This window comes from Anarrhichthys ocellatus, unplaced genomic scaffold (assembly GCF_004355925.1).
Source record: "Anarrhichthys ocellatus isolate YVR2014 unplaced genomic scaffold, GSC_Weel_1.0 scaffold1, whole genome shotgun sequence".
NCBI lineage: Eukaryota > Metazoa > Chordata > Actinopteri > Perciformes > Anarhichadidae > Anarrhichthys > Anarrhichthys ocellatus.
In genome coordinates this window covers 16,271,614-16,282,661 of record NW_022280031.1, presented here as the reverse complement: position 1 = coordinate 16,282,661, position 11,048 = coordinate 16,271,614, and the positions used below count along the sequence as shown (strand labels likewise).

The window sequence follows — 11,048 nt, the reverse complement described above, 5'->3', positions numbered from 1 at the left end:
TGTGTGTGTGTGTGTGTGTGTGTGTGTGTGTGTGTGTGTGTGTGTGTAAATGTGTTGGTGTACAGTGTGTTCACACAGTAACGGGTTGGACCAGCTGAGAGGACGGCTTCTGTGCAGATTTAATTTGATTGAATATGATTTTGAACCTCATAAATCCAAATTGTATGTACAATTTCTATATTTGTAGTTTCAGATTGTATTTATATTTCATTTTTTGTGACTTTGACCGATCCCAGAACTCACCAGAAACCCCACTTCTTTCTGTCTATGAATTTGACTCATAAAGCCTTTTTTTGGGGCCAAAGTTGAAACATTTTCAACATGAAAGGTTGCGTCTTCTCTTCACACGCGTGACTCCGGGCACGGGTCCATTGCACTGCTTCCGACCTTTGCTCTGTGTTCTAACTGAGCACATCTTAACGGGTGATGCTCTCGGTTTTGGCTCTTGAAATTGATCAGATTCAGTCAGAGCTGAAGCTGAAGTCATCGGCCTTACTTCAGCGACTGTGGGACCGCTGTGACAGAATAAAACACTGGAGGATGATAGAAAGACTGAACTGATGGATGAACTGCAGAGATGATGAAGCTAACTAGAAGCGGTCCTGACAACATGGAGGAGAGAGGGGGAGAAATCTGTCCTCTGTCTTTTGTAGTGGACATCAAACACTCAGAACAATGAGAGTGGACATTAATCCCTGCTGCCGTAGTGTCATCAGTCAGAGGGACAATGAATGGAAGTGAGCGTCGTGTGGGTAAAAAGATGAAGCTGCGTGTTGGCTGATAAAGCCGTGAATTGGAAGAGACCTCGTTTTGGACCAATGAAGTTCATTTCTGCTGGAAGCTGAGTTTCATAAACATCTGTGACAGGCGAGTGTGCAGCTGACTGCTCCGCTGCTGCTGGAACATCATGGCAGAGCTTTAATCTGCATCTCCACGGGGACGTTCACAAACACAACGAGCTGCCGCCAGATGAAACCCGCCGCCACAATCGCAGCAATAAACCAGAATTGGAAAAAAAGCCAGACTTGTATTGATCAAACCGCCTGTAAAGTTGCTCTGTGCTTCTTTATTTTAGTTTGACAGCAGCTTTCAGCATCAATCACAGGCTTCAAAATGATCAAACCCAACTTTGAACTAAACCACAGCGTGATGAAAGATAGCCGCTGATGACTTTGACAACGGGTGTGTATTTTTAAAATCTGTTTGTTGCTCCAGCTTCTGATGTTTCTGCTTCTGCTCTAAACCGCGGAGATACTCAGTCAGACATGTCGGGAAGCCGCGCTGCTGCTTTTACACATAAGTTTGTTCAGGTACACTCGTCTGTGATGGAGTGCTGAGTAAATACTGAAGAGTTTAATTTACATCTCTCATATCAAATTACATGATGTCACCAAAGATTGCCTCCTCATTTAATTATCCTCAACTCACTTCCTTTTATCTCGCCTCATCTCACATCCTACCGTCGCTTCAACTCCTCTCACTGCTCCTCATTTCACCTCATCTCACATCTCTCTCTCTCTCGCTATCTCCTTTCACCTGGCATCATTAAATCTCATCTCATCATCTCCTCACCTCGAGCCATCTCATTTAAGCTCTTCTCTTCTCATCTTGCTTCCTCTCTTTTCACATCACCTCGTTCTCATTTCATCTCATCAACACCTTGCATAAGATCACTTAACCCCCCGTTAACTCATCTCACTTCCCCTCATGTCCTTTCACATCACTTCTGCTACTCTCATTTTATCTCATCCATGTCGTCTTTATCTTTAACTTCAATGATTCTGTTATTGAAGCCATCTAGTTAATATTACAGGACCTACTGTAGGTGATGAGGAAACTAGTACCTCTATGTCGTGGCTGCTTAACACTGAAAATGGCAGAAGCCATCATCTAGTATATTTACCTGATTACTGCGTCCAAAGAAAAAGGAGTCAGATTATTGAGGAAGAGGAGGAGAGAATCATTGGAGAAGGAAGGAATACGAGGCCGTTATTAAAACACATGGAGGCGGAAACTTGTCCATGCTGACTTTCTCCTTCAGGAGAAATGGCTGGCGGTGCAGTCTGTTGACATTCAGATCACGTTCCACTGCACATCTCCCAATTCCGCTAAGAATCCACAGCAGCCATGTTGCTGCCCACACAGCCGTGCAGAGGAAGTTACAGATTTTCAGGTTTTACTGCAAAACACCCAGATTCATTAAAAAATAAAAAAAGAATCTGTGAAACTAGTTCTCATCCAGACACGTCCCTGCGCTCCCAGAAGTATCTGCAAATACACACTGTGTGCTGAATTTAACGTTAACGAGGTCCTGTGGTGACGAGAAAACCCTGAACACGGACCTGTTGTGTTATTTATTAATTGATGATAAACAGCAAATGGTGTTTTAAGGTTGGATTTTCACCCAGTTTTAATAAAATAAATAAATAAATAAAACCAATCGAGCTCCGGCTCTGCTGCCTTCGGGAGCATCCGGGTGGATGGAGAGATCTTTGTGTTGTCATTGTCTTTATAAGGAGAATGAACCAGTCCAGTCGGACATGAGTCACTGCTGGAAAATGACAGTCACAGCTCTGGAATCAATAACTCAGATATTGTTTGGTCTTCAGAGAGCAGCAGATTGTAAAAGATGTGTCTGCAGAGGGACGGGAGGAGAAACCTCAGACAGATTTCTCTCATTAATTGGTTTTAGAAATCTTGTGACTTCATGTGATTTAAAGAGGTTTATAGGAAAGAATACTGAACTCCATTTAATTGATTTAAACCTACTTATTCCACTTTTATTGTTTTTATTGTTGTTTGATTGTTGATTTTATTTTATCTATTCATTTATTTTTTATGTTATTCATTAATTTTATTGCATTCATTTGTTTTTTTCTACTATTGATTTACAAACGTGCGTTAAACGATCTTTAAGAGAACCCTGACGGGTCGCAGGATAATGAACAGGATAATTAACCACACAGAAAACATAAAGCTAGAGTTATGGTTTTTTTTCTTGTGAATTTAAGTTATTTTAACTTTTCACGCCTTCAAAAATGATCAACCAATCAAATGACCTTTTCACTGGTTGAACTGATCATAAACTGGGAACCACTGCTGGATACAACAGACAGGAATTAGCGATGCTCATTTTTACCATCCGTGTGGCTGCACCTGAACGCACCATTTGCCTGACCTTTTGGTGCATGTTTCTTTTTTAACTGGATCTCCAGACAGAAAGGAGGAAACGGTGAATAAGAAAATGCATCATTTCTTTGGGTGGAACAAATGTGTGTTGGGGATTCGCCCAAATAAATACTGCATATGGAATACTGCAGTCTTTCATGGCAACAAAAGTAGGTCATGTTGCAGAACTACTGTTTATGGAACTCTGTGAAACTTTTCATAACTATAGAGCACATTCTGCCTTCACTGCGTGTAGGTGCACAGCTACAGATTGCAGAGAGCTAACCACGCACGCACACACACACACACACACACACACACACACACACACACACACACACACACACAATAAAGTATTTTACTTTCAGGATTCAGTTTTGAGCCAGAAATCGAATCCTTGTGTCGTGTTTTGTCTTGTGTTCTATATTTACTTCAACACCGTCAGCTGTGCAGAATTATTTATTTTACTCAGAGGGACTTGGATGTTCCTTTGAACATTACGTGTGACTTTTTGTTATAAATGCATTTCTACCTTTTGTTGTTTATAAAGCAAAGACACGCTCTCGTTAGTTTTCCGTATCGATGTGATGATTAATGTCTCGCGGTCGTGTCTGCAGGTCTGTCTGGTAACCCCGTCGATTTGGAGAAACGTCACACGGCGTACGGCCAGAACTTCATCCCCCCCAAGAAGGCCAAGACTTTCCTGCAGCTGGTGTGGGAGGCTCTGCAGGACGTCACGCTCATTATTCTGGAAATCGCTGCCATCATCTCGCTGGGCCTGTCCTTCTACCATCCACCAGGGGGCAACAATGAAGGTCGGTACAGTCACCGTCTGAACTGAAGCCAGAGATACTATTGTTGTATTTTTGTGTGGGTCAATTTGTATCCTGGGGGATGTTTATATTCTAATATTTAAAACTAATTGGACCTTCATGTTGAGGAAATATAATTTCTTGTAATCTATTGTTGTTATTATTTTATATTTGACTTTATTTTAACAATCCAATCTTTTATGTATAGGACATTTTTATATATTGATTTGCATTCACTTTCATTACATTTTTAAGCATTTCTTCACATTATTAGTTTTTATATTTAGTTTTTTATATTAATTTGATTTTATTCACTCTATCCTTTCTTAATTTATGTACAGCATATATATATATATATATATATATATATTCATTATTTATTTATTTATATTCATTTATTTTTCCTCTTCACCTATCGGTAATATGATTTGCCATGTTTAAGAACCAACAAAAAATGATAAATATTGGTATGTCTACAAATTGTAATAATTAGCATAAACTTGAATATACAAGAAAAGGAAAGTAGAAAAGTGTGATATTACATTAAAGGGTTTGTGCCGTGTGTTTGTTTTCTGAAACTATTATTCTCTAAAACCATTGGAAGTTGTAAGTTGCACAGCTTTAGCTTGACAAAGCTGCTCAGTCTGTTTGGACTGAGCACATATTTATCTGATGAAAGCCAAATATTCAACTCGCCCTCGTCCTCTCGCAGCATGCGGCGAGGTTGCAGGTGGCGTGGAGGACGAGGGCGAGTCCCAGGCCGGTTGGATCGAGGGCGCCGCCATCCTGTTCTCGGTCATCATCGTCGTCCTGGTGACGGCCTTCAACGACTGGTCCAAGGAGAAGCAGTTCCGCGGGCTGCAGAGTCGCATCGAGCAAGAGCAACGGTTCTCCGTCATTCGCAAAGGCCAGGTCATCCAGATCCCCGTGGCCGAGCTCGTGGTGGGAGACATCGCTCAGATCAAATACGGTACGAGACCACAGACGCCAGACGGAAACATCAAACCTGTGATGTCAATAACCGGAGGGTCATTTTCCACCTGTTTAATGTTAATTCTGATTGTTGCTACATTGATTTCCTTCATCAGAGTATGAGAGGACTGCAGCAAAGAGCCAGAATGTGTTTACACTGCAGCTGTTTGGATAAATGAATGAAATGCACCCTCTTGAACTCTGTGCCTGCAGGAGACTTGCTGCCTGCTGACGGGATCCTGATCCAAGGCAACGACCTGAAGATTGACGAGAGCTCTCTCACCGGAGAGTCCGATCAAGTCCGAAAGTCTCTGGAGAAGGACCCCATGCTGCTGTCCGGTGAGTGCCTGCTCAGTCTCATGACACGGACCATCACTGAGGATTCTCTGTGGATTCTGCTGATATTCACGACCCTTAAAAACACTTTCACTGACTGTTTGATTCTTGCCTCTGAAGTAGGATGTGGAATCAGATCTCATAACTAATCAATATGCTGTATATCCATATTAGAGCGGACCAGCTGTGAGGATAAGTGTAATTTGTGTAGCACATTTTATACAAGTTATTGCAACTCAGAGTACTGAGTACTCTACTCCAAATTGATAATATCAGCAAATTGCATTGCTAAAGTCCAACAAAAAGGTTGACAGGGGTCTTTTTTTAAGTATTTAAATATGCAGCTGGATAAAAGATTACACACCTAAACTTCAGTGACAGTAAAAAAAACCTAAAAAACGAGCTCCAGTTGTGACTCCCGTCTCTTGAATCTCTCCTCAGGGACCCATGTGATGGAGGGATCAGGCCGGATGGTGGTGTCAGCCGTCGGCCTCAACTCTCAAACCGGCATCATCTTCACTCTGCTGGGTGCCGGCGACCACGACGAAGTGAAGAAGGTCAAGAAAAGTAAGACACGAGACAAAGCCGATCCCGCTCGTCGTTGAAGTGTTGACGGTCATACGAGTCCACTAAGTGTGTGAAGTGTGTGGAGAAAAGAAAGACAACTCTCATCGTGTCCGCTCCTGAATATTTCTACTCTCCTGTTTGAACAGTGCAGATTGGAAATATTTGCACGTTTTTTTATCAGCTGGTGTTGATTTGAAGTTTCTCCTGTCGCACTAGAACGACTCTGTCAACAGGTAGAGTACATCCAGTCCGAGCTGATAACAGCAGAGCCGTTTGAAGGGTCTAACTATAGATTCATAACTTATTGATCACTAAAGTGAATAAATGAGACCACGGATGAGTTCACCGGTAGTGGTCATATATCTGATGAACAACAACTAAACACAACTGACATAAGATTGAAGTACCGAAAGGGATGTGTACGACAGTACCTTTTTAATTGACCGTTCACTAAACCCCTCCCCTAAACAGTGATTGTCCAATCATAGCTCAGCAACCATAACAAGGCACAGCAGGCCGGTCAGAGTTTGGATTTCTCCACATGTTGAAGTGGTGTGAATGGGGTTTGTAGTACGTGATACACTCTGCATCCGAAGAGTTTGTAGTGTGGCGTCATTGGCAATTAACGTAAGCTGACGGTTAGCATGACTGGCTAACAAGCTTACCACCTACAGTTGTGATCAAGGCTGTGCCTGAGAGAAACATCTGCTCATATGTTTTGTCTTGTTAAACTGTGCTATGATAACACCAGGGATAAATAGCTGTTCCCCACCAGGACCTGTAGCTTTAGCCTCAATATCTATGTGACCATTAAATTCTCATTGAATTAATTTATTGTTTAAATGAGAGTTTTCAAGGGAGCTAACGTTAGCTAGCGAGCTAGCTGGAGCTGATGGAATCTGACAGTGATTCTGTTGTTTCAGTCAATGGAAAAGAAGTGAGGCTGCTTTTGTCTGAAATCAAGGACTTATTGTTTTAATGTACTAATATTTTTAATGGTTAATCTTCCATTGTTATTATTGGAAACTGAATAATTGCTCGATGGGTAGATTTACTTGTAATCAATTTAGATTTTTATTGTACAGTTGCAAATAAATGCATCATTGTGAACATTTCAGTCAGTCGACGCTTGAAATGATCTTAAAAAAGACAAAATAATCCTCCAAAATACTACAAATCTGTTTGGTTGGTCACCTGAGCAAACACTCCGTCCTGGTCTCATTTATTCACGGTAGTTAATGGCCACTATACTGAGGTATTGATCTGACAGTGATGTAATGTTGGTTAAAACTGCAAAACGTCCCTTCCCCTGTTTACATACAGTGGATTTTTGAAGTGGAACCCTTCAAAAAGTCCAGACGATGCTCGTACTATCACAGAGCAGTTTGATGCAAACCAACAGGCTTCTGCAGTCGGTCTCTATTGCTTTTGATTTGCTTGTGATCATGCTAACCCCCTTTTACTCATGTCTCTTTCTTTAGTTTGTTTTTGTCTGATCATTTGTTTTACTGGCTAAAGTTTGAGTTTGTCAGGCATTCATTGTCAACCGGCTGAATGAACCAGCTCAGCGGAGAGAGACGCTCGGGTTCACATTTCGGCCTCCAGTCAAGTCATTTAAAAAAAACCAAACCAGTAATGAGTTCCTAATGAAGAGGACCACAAGACAAGCTTTTAGATTCCACTCCAATTAAACTGAAATGAGCAGAAAAAGAGATCCTTTATATCAGCACTTCACACATGTGTGGGCCTTCATTGACATAATACATTCCCAAGCCCCTCTAATTCTAACCGTGATCCTAAAACCAAACCTCAACCCTTTAAGCTTTCCAAAATTGGCCTCATTTTCCAAAAAATGTCCTCACTTTTAGTATTTTCCCCGCCAAGTCTGAGACTTTAATTGGTCCAGAAGTACAGAAGTGCAAGAACGCACACTGTTGTGCTGTTGTGTGTCTCTCGAGTCTCTGATAACAGCAGACAGACGGCACACTTTACTGTCACACATGGCTGCATCAACCCACTTAACACACAGGAATACACATTGAAACACCCACACACACATTCATGTAAGGTGTGTGTGTGTGTGTGTGTGTGTGTGTGTGTGTGTGTGTGTGTGTGTGTGTGTGTGTGTGTGTGTGTGTGTGTGTGCAAACACGCAGACACAAACACACTTGCAGCAGTTTAGTCTTTGTCATCAATCACAAACCACGAGCTGAATAACAAAGAGCTGTTTGTGTGTGTGTGTGTGTGTGTGTGTATTGGCTTTGACCTTGCCAAACCTCCTTTCACAATAAAAGCAGATAGCTCCATATTAGGGCAACAGGAAGTTAATGCCCCTGCGGAGGAAAATCCCCCCGACCTCCACCTGTCATTTTATCTGATCAATACATGACAGCTGACAGTGATAACGATCCCAGTTCAGATATATGCAGACAAGGAAGTAAACAGAATCCATCAAAGTCACTTCAACAAATAAACACAACCTGAACCGGTCCACACATTGTTGGAGAACACTTGCAGCTTTGTCGAAAGCTTTCCACAATAAGTGTGTAAGTCGGAGGACTAATTGTTGACCAATCGTTACATTGACAAAGGTCGACGGTACAGAGACGACAGGAAGTTAAATGAGAGAGAGACTGCTGCCCCTGCCAGACCTGAACCAGCACCTTAAAGGAATAGTACTCACCTCCCAATACATCATTTTTCACGTGCTCCGCCCTCTTTAACACTATTTGAAAGATAACTTTTTGGGGCCATAGAGAGCCTTGGGAGGTGAGTACCATATACAATTAATATTATTTTTGAGTGAACTATTACTTTTACCTTTAGCCACCAGAGTGACACAAACACCACGAATGTTAACCCTTCAGACTGACCATCTGCTCAAACGTCCAACCAATGGCTGTAGAGAATGTACAGATTATTTTCAAAAAACTGAAAACGGCTAAATCGTTTTGTGCTGAGACGACCACAACAAACCTGATTTAGACATATATGAACATGTTGAATTGGATTATTGATCAATTCAATTCAAGATAATAATGTGTAATTGTTTCATACGTTATTGTTTGACATTCCATCAAATTCCTGAATCAAACTTTTATGTATGTTGATCACTGATATATTGATGAACTGATTAGCTCTGCCGTCAAACATTGTTGGTTCTCCGCAGCAGGACGTGGCGTGTCTCTCTCCTCTGATTGGTCCATTCCTGCCCACAAAACACACACACACACACACACACACACACACACACCTGTGGGTTTCTATCAGTTTGAACTTTGTGTTCTCCCTCAGTTTGATTTGATCTTATTTTTCTTTTGAGCCATCTTATCAGCATTCCGCCCTCTCTCTCTGTCCGAACAGGTAAAAAACAAGGACCCCCCGAAAATCGCAACAAAGGTAACCCCTCCATTCATCCATCTGTCCTTCTCTGTCTCTCCATCCTCCCTGTTACTCACCCTCTCCTCACCCTCCACTCAGCGGCAGGAGGGGAGTGTCCAGTCCATCTCTCTTTTTCTCTCTCTCTCTCTCTCTCTCTCTCTCTCTCTCTCTCTCTCTCTCTTCCTCTCTCCCTCTCTCTTCCTCTCTCTCTCTTCCTCTCTCCCTCTCTCTTCCTCTCTCTCTCTCTCTCTGTCTCTCTCTCTCTCTCTAAAGGGGGACGTTCTCTCGCCTTGCTTTACCTGTAAAAGGGTGCAACTCTCAACCTTCAAGTCTTTGACAGCCAATCACAGCGTTCATACTGTCATAAGGGTGATGATGGGTTTCATATTTGTGCTTTACGTTCTCAGACCGTGTCGGGATGTTTTGAGCAAAAGACACTCGTTTTTAAAACCACATTCATTTTATTTTGTGGAGAAATTACCCGAGAATAATTTAATTTGAGAGAACTAAAATACATGTTTTGCTCAATAAGTGCATGAGTTTAATATTATTCACGTTGGCACACAAAAGTAACTCTGTGTCCTTTAGTCAGTTGCTCTTAAACCAACTTGTTTTAATTGCCAGCTAATTAGCCAAATAATTAAAATCATTGATGTAGTTACAGTTACAAAATAAACTGCCTCTGAATCTGAGTCTAAAATATTATTATTATGTGATATATTTAATTTAATAATAAGGTGAGTTAGAGGTGAACTGATTTGTCAGTTGATTAAAAAATGTATCATTACCAGTTAATTGTCAGTAGTCATTGTTTCAAGGCAAGCTAATATGCCAAAAATGTGCCAAAACTCAACTAGTCAGTTTCTCTAATATGAATATTTTGTCGTCTTTCTTGGTCTTCTATGATGCTAACTAAAAACAAGCAATGTTTGCATACATATTGTTAATATGTCATGTTGGGTTTTTGGAAATTTTATTTATATTTTCTGATTTTATAGACTGATTCATCGCTAAAGTAATCGCAAGTAAATTGATAGTGAAAATAATTCTTACTTGGCACCTTAGTGTGGCTGAAAGTATTCAGTAAGTCAGCTAGTTATATAACTATTACACTCAATTCCGTTATTTTTAACTACTTTAATGAAACTTAAGGCTTTCTCTTTGTCATGTTAGCTAACTAGCTTAATTCTGCTATATCTTATCTGGCTAGTTAGCTAGCTAGCTACAGAGATAACGAGGTTACAAGCTAATAAAATACACATTAACTTCCAGAACAGAATTTGATGAAGGTTGTTGAAAACTAGTATGTGCTTTGGTTGAGGGAGTAAATGTGTACAACGGAGTGAAAGAGGTTATCATTGTGTGCTTAGGTTGTTAATATATTTATTGAGTACAAAATCTAATTTTGTTTGCACAAATTAACTTATTCTTTGAGAATAATTTCTCCACAAAATATATTTGATGATGTTGTTGCATAAACCTAAATGTCCCATCGCGCTCTGAGAATTGAGACACAAATGTAGCTCCACCAGTGAGGGGCACCGTCACATGCCAGTCTGTCCTCTGAGGTGTCCTTCACGGGTGACGCTGTGTGGAAATCAAGCGCTCCCTCGGTGCTTCCCTCGATATTTAACATTCGAGGGATTTGACTGCTGTGTGTTTGTGTCGATGACGTCATCGTTCCAACCTCCAAACTCGACCAGCCATCCGTCCTCAATGTCCCGTGTGATCCAACATATGTCCAACTTCCTCTGCAAGCTGTCTGCACACACACACACACACACACACACACACACACACACACACACACAC

General features: G+C 41.2%; 1 protein-coding gene across 5 annotated transcripts in view; it reads left to right on the top strand.

Annotated features, from left to right (window-relative positions):
- Positions 1-11,048, top strand: part of LOC116384637 (plasma membrane calcium-transporting ATPase 1-like) — a 95,450-nt gene that overhangs the window by 50,898 nt on the left and 33,504 nt on the right. For 3 of the 5 annotated variants that reach the window (XM_031849481.1, XM_031849499.1, XM_031849510.1), the window contains exons 3-7: positions 3,786-3,983; positions 4,693-4,950; positions 5,166-5,291; positions 5,730-5,855; positions 9,219-9,254. In XM_031849481.1, the coding sequence (XP_031705341.1) occupies positions 3,786-3,983; positions 4,693-4,950; positions 5,166-5,291; positions 5,730-5,855; positions 9,219-9,254 (744 nt within the window). The remainder of the gene's footprint in view (positions 1-3,785; positions 3,984-4,692; positions 4,951-5,165; positions 5,292-5,729; positions 5,856-9,218; positions 9,255-11,048) is intronic. The other 2 variants (XM_031849520.1, XM_031849490.1) reach the window with 1 other exon arrangement.